The following is a 21153-nucleotide window of genomic DNA, read 5'->3' as shown; positions in this document are numbered from 1 at the left end:
ATGATCTGACAAATATTAAGCTGGAATGAACGAGCTTTGTTCATTCAAGACAAATGCACAGAGAGAATGGCTCCCGTTGCTTCATGCAAAGTCTCAGATTTGGTACAAAAATATACCAAGCGTTCATTAAATATTTATTAATTAATTTTTATATTTGTTAGAAAGGACCTGTCTGTCCAAATGATTTTTACCTTATGGTGATCTGACTCTCTCCTATTTAGATATCAGATAGGAAGGGAATAAAAATTAAATCTATGTCTCTTTTATATTTTGACCTATCTAGTTTATATTTCGTTTCGTCTTTCTTCTTCTAATTTTTTCATTGATAATGTGGCATGTCACCTCATTTCAGACATATCCAAATTATCCTTTTTTAGAAATTATAGATCAAAATATTCACATCCCCAACATCCCTTGCCGGACAGGGTGATCATGTCCCTCAGGTAAATGCAGGGGAAATTTCTGGGGGTGGTGAAAGGCTATACCATTCTTGAGCCCTGGACTGCCACCTAGTTCTGGCTTTCTGACAGCATGAGAAACATTGACCCATTTGCTAATGTGCCTCCTTGTCAGGGTGTCTGTACTTCTCAGCTCGGGGTATCCCCAACTGTTACAGATAGCGTCTTAATCAGCTCAGGCTGCCCTAGCAAAACATCACAAAGTAGGTGGCTTAAACAACAGAGATGTAGTGTCTTGCACTTTTGGAGGCCAGAAGGCCAAGATCAGAGAGTGCCAGCATGGTACAGCTCTGGTGAGGGGCCTCCTCCTGGTTTGCAGATGGCTACCTTCTCACTGTGTATTTATGTGTCCTATAGAGAGAAAGAGAGACTTGGTATCTTCTCTTATAAGTACAATAATTCCATCATGGCGGTCCTACCCTCATGACCCTATCTAAACCTAAAAACTTCCCAAAGACTCCATCCCCAATACCACCCCACTGGGGATTAAGACTTCAACAGGTAATTTTGAGGAAAACAAATATTCAGCCTATAACATTCACTTCTTATGGCTAATTATGTGTGTCAAACTGGACTGGGCCATGAGGTACCTAGACCTTTACAAAACATTATTCTGGGTGTGTCTGTAAGGGTGTTTCTGGATGAGAATAATACTATGGACTGAGTAAAGCATTTTAGCAGAGTCCCCTCATTAGTAACAAGCTAAATAGAATCTCTAATACTTGTTCATTTTATATCCACATAGTAGCCATGATGTTACCATTCTTTTAAAAAAATATCCTTTAATAAGGATATGTATGCTATTTCATTCATCTTTGCATTCCCTATGCCTATCCTAAAATAAGATGTGTAGTCAATGTTCATCAAATAGGGGTGCCCGGGTAGCTCAGTTGGTTAAACCTTGTACTCTTGATTTCAGCTCAGGTCATGATCTCAGGGTCCTGGGATCAAGCCCCCCCCATCGGGCTCTCTGCTCAGCGGTGAGCCTGCTTCCCCCTCTCCCTCTGCCTGCCTCTCTGCCTACTTGTGATGTCTCTCTCTGTCAAATAAGTAAATAAAATCTTTTAAAAAATATTCGTCAAGTAGAACTGACACTGGATTTAAAATATGTGGGGAGTTCGAGAGAAGGGATCTTGCAATCTGAGATGAAATTAGAACTTGATCTACCTATTGAAGATCTTAATAGAGCAATAAAGAAGCTAAGAGTCCCAGTGTAAAGTCAGCAGTATTTTGTCTGTGGGAGGCACCTGCGGCCTTATGCATTAATACCCAGACCCCAGCTGATTTTTGCTTAGGAGGAAATGCAACTACTTCGTGGCTACGAAGCCAGGAGCAATTTTCACCATTTACAGGATGCTCAGGAGGCTTTCATTTCAGGTGGTTTATTATTAGCGTTAGTAATCCTTAATGCACGTCTACTAGCTCCCCCAGATAGTCGGAGAGCTCATGTGCTCTCAAAAGGCCAATGTGAAATGCTTCAGACCACTTTTTAGATTCAGACCAATCTAGGTTGAAATTTCAGTATGTACTGGCCACATGACCTTGGGACTGGGGAGGGTTATTTGCATGGAAAGCTGGGACTAGTGCACAGCAGGACTCAAAAAAGAGTAACACTTCCATTGCAATCACTGGACAAATGAGACAAAGTTCTTTTTTTTTTAAAGGAATATTTTATTTATTTGACAGAGAGCGAGAGTGCACAAGCAGGTGGAATGGGAGAGGGAGAAGCAGGCTCCCTGCTGAGAAGGGAGCCCCATGTGGGGCTCAACCCCAGCACCCTGAGATCGTGGCCTGAGCCAAAGACAGATGCTTAACCGATGAGCACCCAATCTCCCCCAAAGTTCTCAATTTCTGATGACTCAGAAATCCCAAGGAAATTCGAAAGAGAAGACAAGATAGAGTGTAAATGGTTTATTTGAATGCATATTCTAAAACTGGTTTCATTCATTGCTGTAGTAGTTTAATGTTCATTCGGGCCCCTGCCTCCCATTCCCTACTGGAAAGCTGATGCCATGAGGGGTCAGGGAGGGGCTTTTCCAGCATGGCATGGTGAGTGAATGGCAGCGGAGACATCAGAACTTAGTCCCCCAGCCTCTGCTCTAGATCTCCTTCTGAAATATGGCATCGGCTTCCAAGTCCCAGATGGAGGGCAGCAGAGCAGCTCTCTGCTTTAAACACCCATCAGAACACACAACACTCCTCTTAAAAAATAAATAAATAAATAAAAATAAAAACACAATGCAAGCAGATAGGAAGATGTAGGTGTCACTATAGTGTACCTGAGACCAGCATTCTGGATCTGCAGTTCCTAAAATTCTGTACAAGGCCACTGTCTGTGATGGCCTCAAGAAGCTGACCTCTTGTCTCTTTGTCAATTACAGCAACTATTTTTTTTATAAATTTATTAATGGAACAATGATTCTACACCATCATGTTCAGTAAAATGAGGGAATCAAGCTCACCCAGTTCATTCCAGGATTCAGGCTGCACTTTTTTTTTTTAAGGTTTTTTTTTTTAAGTTTTTAATTTTTTAATTAAAATATAATGTATTATTAGCCCCAGGGGTACAGGTCTGTGAATTGCCAGGTTTACACACTTCATAGCACTCACCATAACACATACCTTCCCCAATGTCCATAACCCCACCACCATCTCCCTACCCCCCTGACCCCCGCAACCCTCAGTTTGTTTGGTGAGATTAAGAGTCTCTTATGGTTTGTCTCCCTCCTGATCCCATCTTGTTTTATTTATTCTTTTCCTACCCTCCAAACCCCCCACATCGCCTCTCAACTTCCTCATATCAGGGATCTCAAATGATAATTGTTTTTCTCTGATTGACTTATTTCACTAAGCATAATACCCTCCAGTTCCATCCACATAGTTGCAAATGGCAAGATTTCATTTCTTTTGAAGGCTGCATAGTATTCCATTGTATGTATATATATATATATATATCTTCCATCCATTCATCTGTTGACAGGCATCTAGGTTCTTTCCATAGTTTGGCTATTGTGGACATTTGCTGCTGGACATTTGGGTGCATGTGTCCCTTTGGATCACTGCATTTGTATCTTAGGGTAAATATCCATTAGTGTGATTGCTGGGTCATAGGGTAGCTCTATTTTCAACTTTTTGAGGAATCTCCATGCTGTTTCAGGCTTCACTTTTAATGCCATTTCTACTAGGGGTGTGTGTGTGTGTGTGTGTGTGTGTGTGTGTGTCTGCACACACATGTGCATTTCAAGCTGCTCTTTTCAACATTACAGTAGGTATTTGGGGAATAAAACAGAAGGGAAAGACTTCCAACCCCTATGAACTAAAGACCTAATAAAGAAACACCTTTGTCCACAAAAAGGTCTGTTCAAACAGGTTTATAGCAACTTTATTGATAACAGCCTCAAACTGGAAATTGTCAGGTGTCTGTCAACAGACTGGATAAACATATCAGTTTATATCAGTCATATAACAGAATATGACTCAGCAACAAAAGGACAAATGACTGACACAGAGGAGAATGGATGAAACCCAAAAGAACCCTTCACACAACAGAGTGTAAATATATTATCCAATTTATTTGGAGTTCTAGAATAAACAGAACTAATTTGTGATGGACAAACTGCTGGAACTGAGTAACCTGTGCGTGTGTGTGTGTGTGTGTGTGTGTGTGTCTAAGACAGGGAAGCATCAACTGGAGAGAGACAGGAATTATGGAGGGTGAAGATAATGTCTTATATTATGGTTGCCCAGATGTACTTATTTATCAAAACTCAGTGAATTTACACTTAAGATTTGTATACTTGAATATATATAAGATTTATATTGAAAGAAAAAATCTAGCTAAACTAAAAGAAACTCTAATTAGAAGTATGCATGGGGGGGAGTATAAGAATGTCTGCAGTTTACTTTGAAATGTGTCCCAACTTAGATTGGTGGAAGAGAGAGATACAGAGTTGTATAGATATGTAACAAAATGTCTGATGGAATCTAGCTGGTAGATATACAGGTTTTCATGGTTTTACAGGTTTGTTGTATGTTTGAAATTTATCATAATAAAAATATTGAAAAAAAAACCCCAGTGAATTTAAGGAACTTAGAGGGAATGAGCCTTATCACCATCATCACTATCATCACTACTATATCCAAATACTCAATTTGTTAGGAATCCACTTTGGTTCAGATACCTTCAAAATATTTATTAACCAAAAATGAATCTTGGGCTGTAGATAGTATTTCCAACTCACATAGAAGGGAAATTAATTTTCTTTAAGTCACCGACTACCAATGGCTGACCTTGAGCTTATAATCTATACCAGGTTTGTTTTATTTGCCTATTAGCTTATTGTTGCTTTTGCTCTCCTTAGGGCCATCCTACTTCCCAAGTGTGGGTCCAAAAACAACTCAAATATAAGCTTCTACAGACTCAAGTTTGAAGTTTCGTTGTTCAGATTATAGGATACATTGGATAAACAGAAAAAGGAATTATTAACTTGTATACTAATGGATAGTATACAAGTTAATAGATGGATAAATTAGCAAAGAGAGCTAATTTGAAGTGGAAGTTCACATGACTGATGTTATTTGTTCTGCAAATGGCTCTCGAAGTGTGAAGTCAACCAGAGGACAGGAGCTGCTAAGCTGGATTTGGGAGGCACGGGAAGACTGTTAGTCAAAGATAACTTCGATATATTGCAATTACCCACCGGAGTATAATATAGAGAGCCTGTCATTTTTAGAGAAAACTTTTGATAATACATTTGCAGCTTTGTCAGGCTGATAGATGAAAGATGCGTAAGGGTGTTTTGGATCGTGAGTCATATCTTTGCTAGCTTGCCAGTTACCTTGGAAGGCAAATTTGCTCAGTGACTTCATGCTTGATGACTTCACTTCCCAGTTGCTTTAGGTTCTATGAATCTAGAATGCAATGAGTTCTTGTCCAAGTGCCTTGAGGAAGAAATCAGCATGTACTTGGTATAGTTCAAAGAGAATGAGGAGCAGTGTCTTGACCTAGAAATTTTGCTAAGTGTCATTGATACCTGGGAATTTGCTGGGTTGATATTCAGAGTTGTAAGCACTGTGTGAAGTTTTTTTTTTAAGATTTTTTTTTTTTATATATTTGACACAGTGAGAGAGATCACAAGTAGGCAGTCAGAGAGAGAGGGGGAAGCTCAGCAGAGAGCCTCATGTGGGGCTCAATCCCAGGACCCTGACATCATGACCTAAGGTAAAGGCAGAGGCTTAACCCACTGAGCCACTCAGGTGCCCCGAGCACCTGTGTGAAGTTTTAAATATCATCTCTACTTATGCAAAGGTACTATTTAGTACTGAGGCAAAGACTGATTAAGATTCAAGCACTGGGCTCATAAAGGCTTATACTTAATGCAAGTAGACTGTTCCTCAGAATAAGATGTCACAGGTGGTCTAAGTCGCTGCCTCTTTGCAGTCACTAGAATTGATCAACTCAGAGAATCAATACTGATGATGTCATGGCTATGAGCCCTCTGACTGCATGCTAATGAAGTTTTTGTAAGAGGGCTGGACCAGCTTATCAGAGCTGCCAACAAGATATTTATTGTAAACAAATCAAAAACAGTAGTTATAAAGTGAACTTTTTGGGTGAAAATACTAAGAACCTTTGTTCTGGTTCAATCAGTCTTCAGAAAATTGACTGCCTGAAAAATGACACTATAATCTGATGAATGAAGAACTAAGTTATGAACTCAGATATCCTGAGTCCTTGTATAGTTTACTATAATTAAAATATAATAGTATGTTTCTTTTGTCATAGAGAATATATGCTATGCAAGTCACTGAGAGGCTATATGTTTGAGATCCAAATATTTACGGCATGTGAACTCAGCTTCTGGCCATGATGAAATAAAATAAACTAGTTTTACCCTCCCACAGCTAAAAGAGAAAAAATACAACCAATATATATGTGCCAATGGTTTTCAGGCATTAGAAAACCGATAGCACAGTACTGCAATCCCAGAGAAAAGGGACAAAAATGAGGTAAGGTCGGTGATTGCCCTAACTTACTCTCTGGAGAATTTCCAGTCCACAGCCTGGGGATGGGGAGACCAAGCAGAGCCCGGTGGCTTTTCTTAGTTGAGGAAAGAGTAGGGAGACCAAAGTAGCCATAATTTGTGTGCATTGAGGGAGCAGTATACAGAGGAAAGATCTACATACAGAGAGACAGGAAGAGAGGAGAGATACAGAAATCTACAAAGGATTCCCCTCAGGTGTTGAGCTGAATGCTAATTAGCTCACGTGTACAAGGAAACCACCAAGATCAGGAAAGAATCACTGGAAGATGCAGGTGAAACAGTCCCTCAAGTTCATGCCGGGCCATAAATAGTTCAAGTTTCCATAAGACAGTAAGGCAAGATTTCCTAATACAAGGGTTAAGATCCTTAGAGAGTTTAACCCCAGATGAGAGATTGTTCCATATCTACCCAACAAAGCTTAAAAACAACCCTCAAGAGAAGCAAACTATTTCCAAGCAAACTTAATCTGCATTTCAGAAAAAAAGATCCCAAAAGTTTAAAGGAATAATCATTTAAAAAATTCAGCACCCAGCAACATAAAGTTTATATTGCATAACAATTTATCAAGGTTGACAAGGCAGGCAGGGAAGCAGGAAAAATGACCCATGGCAAGTAGGGAATAATGAGTGAATAGAAAAAAAAAAAAAACCTAGAAGCAAAACAAATGACAAGAATTAGTAGACAAGGAAGATAAGCAGTATATCAATAAATTCCCTATATTTAACAAAGTGGAAGAGAGGATGAGCAGAAAGGAAAAATAAAAGATACACAAAGAACCAAAATCAAAATTTTCAAATTGGAAAATTAAATGTCTGTTGAAAAAAACCATTCAATAGGATTAATAGCAGGTAAGATATTGGAGGGAGAAATTAATTAACTTGACCACATAGAATGAAAAACACGGAAAATAGAAGCGTAAAGAAGGGGAAAAAATGAGCAGAGCATTTGTGAACTCTGGGGACAACTTTAAGTGGCCTCACATATATATGTGTGTGTAATACTATATATGTGTATTATACATGATTATATTAATTGTATATATATATATAGTTCTCAAACTGAAAAAAACAGGGTCATAAAATATATGAAGAAAGTATGTTTGAAAATTTTAATCAAATCTTAATCAAATTCAATGTAAACCACAAACTCACAGGTTCAAGAACCCTCAACATTTTCTTCATCACACACTTACTGTGTGTGGTAATTAGGCATGCTAGGAGGTCTCTAGATTTATAACCCTGGCCTCCTGGTGTTCATGTTCTTGTGTAATCCTCTCTCCCTGCATATGTGATGAATTTATTGGTTTGCATCTAATAAGTAGAATATGGCAGAAGTGGTAAGATCTCATTTCTAAGATGAAGTTACAAAAACAATGGTGGCTCTATCTGGGTCTCTTCCACTCTCTCTTTGATCACCGTGGCCATAACATGGGAGTGCATCGGCCACCTATGGAGGAGCTCATATGGTGAGGAATTATGGTCTCCCAACAACCATTTGAGTGAGTTTTGAAGCAGATTCTCCAGCCCCAGTGGAACCTTGAGATGACTGAGACCTCACGTGAGATGCTGAGCCAGATACATCCATCCTAGCCACACCAGGACTCCTGCTTTACAGAAATTCTGACATTAGGGCACCTGGGTGGCTCAGTGGGTTAAAGCCTCTGCCTTTGGCTCAGGTCATGATCCCAGGGTCCTGGGATGGAGCCCCTCATTGGGCTCTCTGCTCTTCAGGGAGCCTCCTTCCTCCTCTCTCTCTGCCTGCCTCTCTGCCTACTTGTGATCTCTGTCAAATAAATAAATAAAATCTTAAAAAAAAAAAAAGAAAAGAAACTCTGACAACATAAATGCTTGCTGCTTTGAGCCATTCAGTTTTTAACTAATTTGTTACGTATCAAGAGTAAGTAAATAACTCATTGGGTATATGCATGAATTTCAAACAAAAAATCTTATATTCTAGTTTATGCTTGAATCAAGGTTTTCCAGAAACATTTGCAAAACAAATGAATGCATGAAAGACAAGACAGGTACCCCAAAAATGGTTTCATAAAGGCGAAAGCAATTGTTCTTGATTAAATCTTTATAAGATTGGCAAGGATATTGATATGAGAGTTCTTGGGAGGAGGGACTTCTCCTGTTTGAGAAAAGAGGGGATTCTTTTAGGAGGAGACAGTATTTGGGACCTTGAGGGAATAGAATTTGACTACATTTTGCTGACAATGAATCTAGGCACTTGGAGTGAAAGAATCAGTCAGGACTGATGGGAAACCAAGAGGTACATAGAGGAAACCATGAGCAGGATGTAACATGAGAAAACAAGAGAAAAGATACCGAGGGAAAAAATGCTACTCTTACAGACAGATCTTTGTAACTTTTGTTTTGAACTCATGTTATGGAGATATTGCATATTAACATAAAGCATTGATTTTTGCAAATAACTTTCTTATCATTATAGTTTCCTTAGTCACATTGAACATATGGTATCTTCCTGAGTTGAAGTTCTAGGCAGGACCTAATGAGCTTTCTTATTTTAAGAGAATAATAGATAAGGCACAATATTAGGCTAGTAATCTCTTCATTAGAGTGTGTCTGCATTTCAAAAAGTTGTAGTGACAGGTACACCTCAAGATAAATGTGATCACAAGGAAGAAAAATCCATTTTCCCGTCTGACTAACATTACTCCTATACCTAGTATGAACTTTGATTTTACGGAGCACCTTTTACTTATTGTCTATATTATTTATCTTCACACTTTGATTTTCTTGCCCTGATGGTTCATAGTAGTTTTCCCTTGCCAATTTAAATTTTAGCTTGCTTCTCTATATTGTTCATTGATCACTCAATTTCTCATTTTTAATTTCTGCCCTTTAGAGTCCAGTCCCACTTCATATGGTGCTGCTAATGCTGTCCTTTATTCTCCAATCATGTTTCATCATTAAGTGACCATGGAAGTTTCCAGCTTGTTGGGGACACAAGTTTCCTCGAGCACACCTTGCTAAAATGTATACTTCAGAGCTGTATAAAACATGAGCAGGAAACAGCACAATGATCTTATATGCATTTTAAATATTTTATTTATTTATTTGAGAGAGAGAAAAAGAGAGAGAGCACATAAGCAGGGGGAGGGGCAGAGGGAGAGAGAGAATCTCAAGCAGATTGTGCTGAGCAGGGATCCTGACTTGGGGCTTGCTCTCTGAATCCTGAGATCATGACCTGAGCCAAAACCAAGAGTCAGATGCTTAACTACTCCACTCCCACATCCCCTACTCCCTGACACGCATTTGAAATACAAGGCACCTGGGTGGCTAAAGGTAGTGTCTGCCTTTAGCTCAGGTCATGATCCCAGGGACCTGGGATCCAGCCACAAGTCAGGCTCCCTACTTGGCGGGAAGCCTGCTTCTCCCTCTCCCACTTCCCCTGCTTGTGTCCCCTCTCTCACTGTGTCTCTCTCCATCAAATAAATAAATGAAATCTTAAAACAAACAAACAAACAAAACAACGCTGGTTCTCTGAGGCCACTCCTTCTGACTCGATTCGCAGCTCTCTTTAATTTAACAAAATTGACATTTATGGTATATACCAAAATACGGTTTGTTCAGGTGAAATAACATGTTAGGATTTGCTTAGAGAATCAGAAAAGTGATTAGTTCTTATTTCTGGGGAAGAAATATAGAGCCTGTAAGAAATGAAGCAAATGTAAGACTGTAAGAAATGACACAAAACTTAACAAAGGCCCATGGTGTTTTAATCACTTCTATGGTCATAGAGCTTGAACTCCTGCCTTAGGTTTAGGAATTCCTGATCATGTTTTACCACTGAGTGTGTGTGGTAAACCATACCCAGTTTGATATACAAGGCTTGGGTTTTTGAATGAGAGTTACTGAAGTGGAACTCCATTTTACAAATTCATCAAGTAGGGACTAGTTTCACAAAACCCATCAGGAAGGAGGAGAAAAGTCATAAACTCATTTCGAGGGTGGGTGCAAAGATCATTTAAAAGGTTCAAACTATAACCAAATTTGTCTGTCATTGAATCAGCTGAGAAATTCTCTTTTCTTTATAATCTAAAGTATATTTTGCATTTCACTGAAAAGATTTTTATCCCTCCCATTCTTCATTTTCAAATCAGCCTAGCAGGAAGTTCAAACTACCAAGCCAAGCTATTTTTTTTTTTAAGAATAATCTCTTAGCAGAATGTAAAAATTTTGAGAATATAGTTCAATATAAGGAGTTCCCTAATAAGAAAAAATGGTTGAGCACATATATACGGGGAATTAAGAAATTCATTTAGCATTAAGGTCGTACTTCTTACTATTTTATTCTCTATTTTGGGCCCAGATTTTTTCAGGAAGATACAATAGTCATTATAAATATAAACCTAAAAAAATCAGTAAAGCTGGTGTTTACCAAGTCAGCTTGAAAATATTACTATGCACTTAATAAAGCCCCATGTATTTCCTGACTACTTTTCAATCCATTAATTAGTGATTCTGTATTTTCTTTGTAGGGTATCATTACAGCCAGTAATTGGATGCTCAATGAGTGAAAACTTATTCAAATTATATGTCCCAGCACTCAGAAATATAGGCTGGAGACTACCAGTCCCAAATTTGTTAATGCCCTCAACTAAAAGTGTTATTATTTCTTTCCATGTATCTATATTTTAATTTTCTGATTACTCTAGTAATAATACTTGAGTAATAATAATCGAGTAACTGGAAATATTGCCAGATGGGTCTGGCTTCATTTCCTGACTTGATCTCTTGCTGGTTGAGCCCGTGTTCCTTGCAGTGACTCAGTCATGAGCATCTCTTCTCTCAGCCCTTGGGGCTGTGCAGAGTCACTGTGTTTGCTAATTCCCTTGTATATTTCCTGCCTGGGCTCCAGCACCTGACTCTGTACTTAACTTTCTGGACCCTGCAGGTGCTGCAACTAGTCTCATCCTTCTGACATGCTGTTGTGCTTATTTGTTTCCATGGTTTGCCCCTTCAACAAACTGTGAGCCCCTGGGGGGCAGAAGCAATCTTATTTATGTATACCCACCATGTTTACTCAGAGCTTGACACATTGTTGGTCAGGGAACGGGAACAGCCACCCGATGTCTAGCCACCTGCCTTGTCTGGCCAGAACAGAGTTAATAAATGAATTCGAATGCCTTTAGGTGGCCAGTGTGTGGGAGTCTCTATTTTTTTTTTTTTTTTTTGTGGACAGTCACACATACATTTCATCAGCCTGGCCCCTGATCATCCTAGTCTGTGGTCCTCCTTGAGCTACTCAATATATGTTATTGTTTTGTGAGCGAATGTGTCAACAAATGTACATCTAATTGCACAGAAAATTATTATTCCAATAGTTTGGTTCTGGAAATTCCTTTAGTTTCATCTCAGACTTAAAACAGTAAAGGTAGAAAACTAAAAATGTGTTAAACAATGTACCAAAAAGCACTGTTGAGGTGGGCCTCTCTGAGCATTCTAGTAATCAAATCAGAAAGGAAAACCAATTCAGTTGTGCTGTTTGCAGAATTCAGGGGATGCAAACAAACCCATTGTGTAAAAGAGCCTAGGTTTGCATTCTGGAGAGGACCAACAATTTCTACATCGGATCATCTTAAAACAAGCACCAGGATTTTAAGAACAATAACCCTGGCCAATATTCCAGGTGCAGATTCAACAATCCATTTCTCAAGACCAATTCCAAGATGCTTTAAACTAGGGCAACGACAGCACACAAGAGAACAACCCTACAAAGTGATTCTGTGTGGGGCCACAGTGATGCTGTACTGTTTGAAATGCTCTCTTGCTCTGGTTTAATCTGGGGGAAAAGCTTAAGCATGAGCTCACCAGATGGAATTCAAAACCAGACATAAAATATTGATGATGATGAAGTATTCTTGAGAAAGGTTAAGCTTTACCTGAAAAAGTAAGTTTGGGTCTGCTTTAATTATCTGATAAATGGGGGACCAAGGTTCTAAGATTTACCCTACCACATCTTCAATAATTTTAACTTTTTTTAAAAGGCAAAAGATTTATGCAATCTGAAGAGAAACCAGAGTATAATTTTAACTTTCTAAAAGCAACTATTACCAAATGTTCATCTTGGGCATAAAAATTTTCACCCTTGAAAACTATAATGTCTATGAAAATGTAACTTTGAGCAACTTACTACCTGTGAACACTTCCAATTAATTAGCTTGTGTTAAATACATGACTGGATATTTGAAATAATTTGTACATAGGCTTATTATTAATAACACAACTAACTGTTGGTGTTGGTTTCCAAAGAAAGATTTTATAACAACTCTTACTTCTGAGCAATTAGAAAGGAAGACTCCTTTTCTGTTAGGGCCATTCCCTTTGTTCAAGAAACTGAAACCCTAGCAACCACTGCTTTTTAAATTTTTTTTTTCTGACCAACTGCAGGAAAGCATGTAGTTAGTTAAATGACAGAATTAGGAGTGAGTCACTAAGTGTGGTCTCTCTACACCAACAAAAGGGGATATGATTTCTATAAACTCTCAGGACAATTATATGGCAGGAAGAAACCAAACTGAGCAAATATAATAACAAAGATGGATCGTGTGAACAATACAAAGAATACCGTTTTCTCAAGGCCACGTAGCAAAGTCCATATGCTTCCTTATGGCACACACTAAACATTGGCCACTTGGATAGTGGATTAAATTTCGCCTTAACCACGACATGGATTTCACCTCCTGAAAGGTCTAGATCTCTGTATTTATATCTCAATTGTTTTCCTACTTCAGCTTTTTTTGCCCCAGTAATAACAAGAAGCACCGATGAAGGCAAATGTGAGCGATGCTAGGTATCAAGCTTTTATGTCCCTGTTAGCAGAGCTCACAAACTTTTTTCTGGGGCACCCAAGGGGTTCGTCCTCCCAAGATGATCTCTGAGTCCTCTGATCGGAGCTGGACTGGATTGATTCTCTGCACTTATAGACAGGAAAACCTCCTTTAACTCCACAGGCAGAGAGCCTAGGTGACTACAGCCACCGAACTTGTCCTATTTAAATTACTCTTGCAACTCAGACAGGCATTGCGACATTGCTAACATACCTCCACGCGGCACTTCTGATACATGTCAGGCAACATCAGCTGCGGTGGCAAAGGAGCACGTGGGATCTGTAGAAGACACATCCGCCATTCCAAATGGAAAAGAACAGGTGAAATTATTATGTCACCATGCAACCCAGCATATGTTGTCTAGCATCGAAGAGCAATTGTATCTGGCAAGAGTCTAATCTAAATGTGGACAGTGAGAAATCCCTGCCTCAAAGGTCATATTCTCAATAGAGTTCTTTCTTCAAAGGCTACATATCTTGATGTTCATGTGAATTACGAAGGCAAGACTGAGTAGAAAAGAGATTCTATTTTATTTTTTCAGAAAAGTCACCATTACGGCATCATGGACAGTGCCTATAAAACTTGGTTCAGACTTGCTTATGTCAAGAAATTCAATGTCACAACAGTGTATTTTGAATTTATCTGCCACATATGTGAGTCTAGCAGCTGTTCTAAGTGCTTCTTGTTGTTACAGAATGAAGTCAAGTTGGTTAAAGCAATGATATAATTTCCTGGATGGAACATACTAGAAAGAGGCAGGCAATATATTTGAACAAGTGAAAAAAAAAAAAAAGAAAGAAAAAGCAACAACAACAAAAAAAACTTCAAGGAAGCTTGACAGAAGAGTATATTGTGGTGAGAGATGAGGAGGTATGACCTTAGATTTCTGTCTCTTCAGATGTTTCACTTTCTGCAGCATTTAATGATTGAAAAATGCTGTTAGTCATTTTCAGCCTGTGGTTGAGCTACAGGAACCACAGAACAGGAACCCCATTGTGGCAGGGGTTGGAAGCAAAAAGCTTTTTGTGTGGGTTCACTTACTATTTTAATTCTGTTGTATTATTAGTGGCCTTCAAGGCTATGGTTACTTTCCCTATTTACTGTTCTTTCCCTTCTTCCCGTGTCCTTTATGTCCCCCTTTTCCCCCATTACCTTCCCTCCCTTCCCAGCCTGCAGGGCCACCATGGGAAAAGCCAGATTCCCCTAGGCTCAGGTGACTCTGCTCTGCCTGCTACAAACATGTTTCATACCTTCAAGGCCGATGATTTCATGGCTCTGAGGCTAATTTTCCTCATCTTCAACCAGGGAAATTATGAACGGTTTCAAAGGTTTGTGAAAATTAAATAGGATCGGGTATTGTAGGCAGAGCCCCCAAATCGGAGAGTGGTGAGCCCTTCTGTTCATTCACTGGGAGCCACTACTGAATGCCTTCTTTTCGTGAAGACTACACCTCTGCTTCCAAGTTCTCTTGTGTTCTAAATGTTCTCCCTCCTGGTCCACAACAGTTCTCACCATGCTGTTATTCTAATTAGCCAATGCTTCATAAGCGTGGATCCGTGGGCCAGGACACTGCGGTTAACTACTTTACCTAAAACACTTAAGTAATTCTCAGAATCTATACAATAGCTGTTATTTGAATCCCCATTTATTAAAGACAAAGTGGGAATTCAGAGGCATTAAGTGAACTCTTGGGTTTATACCATCAGTTGCCAAGGCAGGACTTGGTGAGGTCTTTCTGACTCGGAGCCCAGGCTCTTAACCACCAATTATAACAATTAAATTCTCCAGTTGACAGGCCACCCACTCCCATCACCTATAGAACGCCAGGTCTGTCCCACACTCTTTTATATCTAATTCCTGCTCTTCCAAAGGGGTGGCCGGGTGTGAAGTTCTGACCTCCTGGAGGCAGGGATCTGGCCCGTTTCCTCCCTAACCACCGAGTGTCTTGCAAGGTCGACTCAGAACACAGAAGACACGGGCTTCTTGGTGGAGGGGAAAAGAAACCGCCAGGCGGAGATCAAGAGGAAATAAAAGTGCAAGAAGAGCACAGCAGGAAAAGGAGAGGAAGGAGGAAGAAAGTTCATGGGAAAGGAACCAAGGGCAAATATTTGCTGAACGCTTTAGGGCCAGTCATGGGACCCAAGGATCTCTAAGGGTCTCTGAGTAGGAGTACTCAGCGCGCTGGGCACGGAAATCGGCCTAATCTCTCCAGACCAGGAGCCAAGGCTCAGCAAATAAAGAGCTTAGCGCATCTGGGTGGCCGAACTTGGAGCCGCCGTCTTGCAAACATGGCGGGGCTTAATGGGGTGCCTGGTTCTGGTACCTCCTGCCCGGGTCAGGGTGGTAAAAACGCAGCTTGCTCTCCCCACTGATCCCTTCGGGAGCGACGGCCCCAAGCACTCCTCTGAGTATCCGCGGAGACACGTTACTCAGCCATTACAAGTTTGCAAGTCACACTTGTTCTCTTTCCTCTTTCCTCACTTTGAACACAGACTGCTGGGGCGCATTTCCTTTTTTGGCGAGCGAAGCCGGACCAGTGCATTAAGAGCGATCTCTTCCTCTTCGCTCCGCCAGCGGCCTGCCGGGGCCCAGGGGCAGCCGCCGGCGGAGCCCCCGGCCGCCGCGCGACCGCGCTTGGGGGGGCGGTCCCTCCAAGGTGACGCGCGGCCGCCTCCGCCCCCTGGAGGCGGGGCTGGCGGGCGGGGGTCTAGGAAGTCGGACGGCGCGAGACGTGCCCCCGCCCCCGGCGCGTCCCGGCCGTTTCTGCGCGTGCGAGCGGCGGCGGCGGCGGGTCCCGGCAGGTGAGGGGACGCGGGGGCAGCCGCCGGCTCTCTTCCGGGGCGGGCTCGCCACCGAGGTGAGGCGTTGGGGACCCTGAGGGTTCGGGCTGGGAATTCAGCGGAGCTCCTTCCCGGGAGCCGCGGCTTCCGGAATAAGGTGTGCGAAGGAGGGAGGCAGAAATCCGAGGGGGGCAGTCCCGGAGAGCGCAGGAAGGGCAGGCGGCTTGCCCCAGGAATTCGTGGCTTTTTAAAGGACACACCGTTGGTCCCCTCGGGGCGCAGTGGAGTTAGTCACCGCCACCGCCTGGGCTCTTTCTGCGGAGGTTAGCCCCTCGTTTGTGTGGGATTTCCTGCGCTCCCTTCGTGGAGACCCGGAGGTTCAACTCTGGTTGCCAGCGCAGGCATTGGCGCAGCTGCCCAGGAGAAGAAAGCCTTAGGATAATTGTGTGGGGGTTCGAGTCTTGCGCATTAAAAACAAGAATACCAGAAAACCAAAAAACCCAATACGGTGATGGTGGTGGTGAACTTGAGAGGCGATTGCTTCCGCAGTGAGTTCCTCAGCGCGCGGTCCATCTGTCAAGCAAATGGGGCGCCGAAGGCTTTTAGTCGTGGTTGGGTTTCCATAAACGGGTTCTAACGTCTGAAGGAAATTCTGTGCGGTGTCTGAAGGTTTCAGCGGCGTGTAGGTAGGTACTTACCAAGTGCGGACTGGAAGTGACATTGACAGGAGTGACTTAAGAGTTACCAAGCAGCTTCCAGGTGAACCTTGGAACTTTACAAAAACTTGCTTCCCAACGCACTGAGTGGCAAACACGTCTACGGGTTATGATTCCTATTAGCATCCATTTTCGCTTGGGTCAGCAGCATTTAATTCAGCACGTATTTGTTGTATGTCTTTTAAGGAGGAACCTTTGTGAGAGCCAGGTTGGCGTGCCCTTTGGTAGCACAGGTGTTGATACACAGGGGCCATTTAGGGCCCTCATTCTGCGCAGCTGGGTGCTCAGAAAGAGCAGGGGCTTGGGCCCGCATTTCTTTAATCTCTGGTACTAAGCGTTTAAATGCAGGGAGAATGCAAATCTTTGAAGAAGTCTGACATCCCAGCTGACAAGGATTATGAAAAACCATCCTCAAAATAAGGTTATTGGGCACTTTATCTTGTTGTGTAAAATACACAAGGTAGATATTATTCCCCCTTTTCAGGTGAGAAACCCAGGCAAGGAGGAATCTAGCAGTTTGTTGAAAGTAATTAGTGGACCTGAGAGCCAAGGGGGTTATTTCTGAATGCAAAACCCATGCTTTTTCACTATTCCATGATTCTCGGATATTTAGTGTAAATCTGACAGATTTAATGGAAAATAATTCAAATTTATTTTCCTAAAACAATCCGTCAGTTGCAGTGACCGTTATGAATAAATGAGTATTGCTTTCAGTCTCTTTGTGTGGTTAAACTATAACCAGTCTGGGCCAAGAAGATGAACGGCAGTTTTTAAAATACAAAGTTTATTATGCGTCTTTGTTAACATATTTTTAAGGACCAAATATGTCCAAGAGGGACAAATATGGTAAAACTTTGTAGGTATTCCTTGTGGATTACACATTGAAGTAACAGTTAATTTTCTTATTATTCATATCCTTTAACACAGGTCAGCTTGATTCCATATCTTTCAGAAGAATAGAAATCACTGTTTTCACCTAGAAAGGACTTTGTGTGTGTGTGTGTGTGTTTAAATCTATAATCATATATGAATATATGTAACATTTATTTTAAAAGGTGTATCTGTTTTTCCTTAAATTTATCTCTAGAAGTGTAGAGAGTACTGCCGTGCACTTATGTGGGAAGGAATCCTAATATTCCCAGTTTAGCCTTTGAGTGAATGATCCATTACAACTTGTAATTTCTTCAAATTCCTGTCAACCACGAAAGTGATTTTCAAACTGCAATTATTAGGCTGTAGATGAGAATGAAAATAATGTAATAATTTTAATACGTTATAATAAATAAAATTTAATACATTTACATTTAATAATGTAACTGTAAACCATGAAAGTGATTTTCAAACTGCAGTTACTAGGCTGTAGATGAGAATGAAAATAGTCCTTAGACTTTTAAAAAAAATTTTTAGAAGTTTTTATTTATTTGTTTGTCAGAGAGAGAGAGAGCACAGCAGGCAGAATGGCAGGCAGAGAGAGAAGCAGGTGCCCTGCCGAGCAAGGAGCCTGATGCCAGACTCGATCTCATGACCCTGGGATCACGATCTGAGCTGAAGGCAGCCGCTTAACCGACTGAGCCACCCAGTTATCCCTAGTCCTTAGAATTTTAAATAATATTCCCGACACGGAGAGCACTTGCTTTCTTAAACTCTTCCTTATCATTGTTAGTAATTATACAGAGATATTGAGGGGTTTTGTAATTAAATTATCTTAAGGTGTTGAAAATAAGTGTCTTTTTGGGGGGTGAGGTGGGGAAGAGAGTCTTTGCCTGTGTTGGGAGGATCACGTAGGTTATATTCTGCCCAAGTTGTGCTTGGCACAATTTTTATTTTTGTTTTCATTTGACAGTGAAATCAACAACGCACCTTGAACTCCTCTCTAGGAATATTTGAAATCCTGACTAGAATGTGTTTGTAGATGTGTGCTTGGCTTGGTTAAGATTCTCTAATGGAGGGGCCAAGAGTGATGAATTAGAGAACTTTCCAGAAGACCAAAAGGGCCAAGGAGCAGAGTATGCATTAGATGTGAAGTGGGCAGATCTAGATTTTGTGACACCTGAAAGGCAAATGACTTGGGGATCTTTAAAAAAATAATGTAAAATTAGTTATGAAAGTGAATGCTTATTTAGAATGGAAAAAGATATGATCACCATTTGCTGGAAGTTTCTTTCTCTTTCAGCTGAGAACTTTGGGCAATTTACCAGAAATGCTTACATAAAAATGCTTCCTGATGGCAGCCCTGTCTCCCTGAGAACACTGAGCATCTCCTAGCAGCCTGTAGCCCTCATAGGGACCTCTGCCAGCGAGAGGCCGGAAGCTGAAGCGCCATTACCATCAAAAAGTAAGAGGGCTGGGACGCCTGGGTGGCTCAGTTGGTTAAGCAGCTGCCTTCGGCTCAGGTCATGATCCCAGCGTCCTGGGATCGAGTCCCACATCGGGCTCCTTGCTCCGCAGGGAGCCTGCTTCTCCCTCTCCCTCTGACTCTGCCTTCCACTCTGTCTGTCTGTGCTCGCTCTCTCTCTGACAAATAAATAAATAAAATCTTAAAAAAAAATAAGAGGGCCAACTGTGGTTGTAGGCAAAGGACTCATGGTTCACTGAGCAGGATGAAGGCTGGTCGCTGGGGTGGGAGGGATACTCAGCTTATTGGGGACTCAGGGCATTTCATATCTAGTAAACAGCCCGGAGGTAAGGCTCAGAGCTGACTTTTAGGACCTACTTTGCTTGGCTCTCCAGGGAGGCCTTTGGCTATTGGCTCTCTCAGTGCTCATTCTACCACTCATTGTTAATGGAGGCTTCTCTATGTCCCAGGCACGGACTATGGCAAGGTCCTATTTACCAGGGAGCTCCTACCCTCATGGAGCTGATTTCACTCTGACAGCACAGGGTCCTAGGGGCTGGCCTGGAGCCTGGGGGGCTCCTGATGGCTTGAGCTGAATTTGGAATTGTTGGTGGAGTTACCAAGATGGAAGAGTCCAGGGAGGGCATTCTAGGTGGGTGGAGGGCTGGAGACAGCCAGAGGTTCGGACCCCCGTACTCTCCTCCATGGATGCAGTGAGGCCCCTTTGGTCAGGGGTTCTCCGCATGTCCTTTCAGACCAGCTGCACCCACACAACTGGTTTTAACTTACTAGAGATGCATGTTCTCAGCCCCCATCCCAGACCCTCTGCATTGGAAACTCTGTGTCTGGGGCATAGCGATCTGCATTTTGAGAAGCCCTCCTGATGACTGCGGTGCGTGCTAAAGTTTGAGACCCGGTGCTCTTGGTATTTCACGGAACTGGTTGGGCATAGACTCCCCTGTGGAGATGGTAAGAGGGGAGTGGGATTCATGCCAATGCTAATAGCTGTGACTGTGATATGAGTATCATTTATGTTACGGTCACTGGCATTTTTGGAGTACCTGGACTGTACTCAGGCGTTGTGCTAAGAAATAGGAACTCTTTTAATCATGAACATAACCCCACAAAGCAGGGCTGTTGTCACTTACATTGAATGTGAGAAAACTGCAGCCCAAGGAGACAAGGGGATTGTCCCCCGGCACACAGCTGGAAAGCATTTCAGCCAGGATTCCGGCACTTTCCCTCTCTTCTGCCTGGGATAGTTTTCATCTGTGTCTTTGTTGCGTGTGGGTCTTGTAGGGGAGGCTGGAAGGGAGACTTGAGACTACGTGGACTGGCCCTTTTTAACAATCATTGTCATTTGCTGACCATGTGGGTTTAACAGCTTTTTCTTTAGAGACAAATCGCCAGATGAGATAGGTACCATTTTGTCATTCCGTCCTTGGGGGGAATTTCTAAAGTTTCGAAAGCAAATGGACACAAGTGCATATACGTAATTGAGCAACATGGATGTTTCCTCCTTCCCTGGTATGGTGATGGGCTCATGTGCATTCCCTCCATGGGTAGAAGGTAGCCTTGTTTTGTAATGTGGGTTTCTTCTGGGTATGGGCATGGGGACTTTCTTCTAAAGCCCAGCTCCCTGTCCAGGACACAGATATCTTGAAGATGATGGTGTGTTTGTCTATGAGGTCCTGGAAGGTACAGAGCTATGCTTTGCATTTTCACATTTTTTTTCTTTCTGAAAACTATTGTTCTCCACAACTCTCTATATTTTGTCATGGAATACCTCCATCATTTCAGGAGGCATGAAATAGAACACAGGTGGGGTACCTGGGTAGCTCAGTGGGTTTAAGCCCTGCCTTCAGCTCAGGTCACCATCCCAGGGTCCTGGGATCGAGCCCCACATCGGGCTTTCTGCTCAACTGGGAGCCTGCTTCCTCCTCTCTCTGTCTGCTTCTCTGCCT

At 41.8% G+C, this 21153-nt stretch overlaps 1 protein-coding gene across 1 annotated transcript in view; it reads left to right on the top strand.

Annotated features, from left to right (window-relative positions):
• Positions 1–15659: 15659 nt before the first annotated feature.
• The window catches only part of LOC309866674 (uncharacterized protein), a gene marked incomplete at its 5' end in the record, with an annotated part of 39609 nt that continues 34115 nt past the window's right edge, over positions 15660–21153 (top strand). The window contains one exon of the mRNA XM_082734456.1: positions 15660–16159. Coding sequence (XP_082590582.1) covers positions 15660–16159 — 500 coding nt within the window. The remainder of the gene's footprint in view (positions 16160–21153) is intronic.

This window comes from Mustela nivalis (assembly GCF_964662115.1).
Source record: "Mustela nivalis genome assembly, chromosome: 6".
Taxonomy (NCBI): domain Eukaryota; kingdom Metazoa; phylum Chordata; class Mammalia; order Carnivora; family Mustelidae; genus Mustela; species Mustela nivalis.
This window is presented reverse-complemented; position numbering and strand designations above follow the sequence as displayed.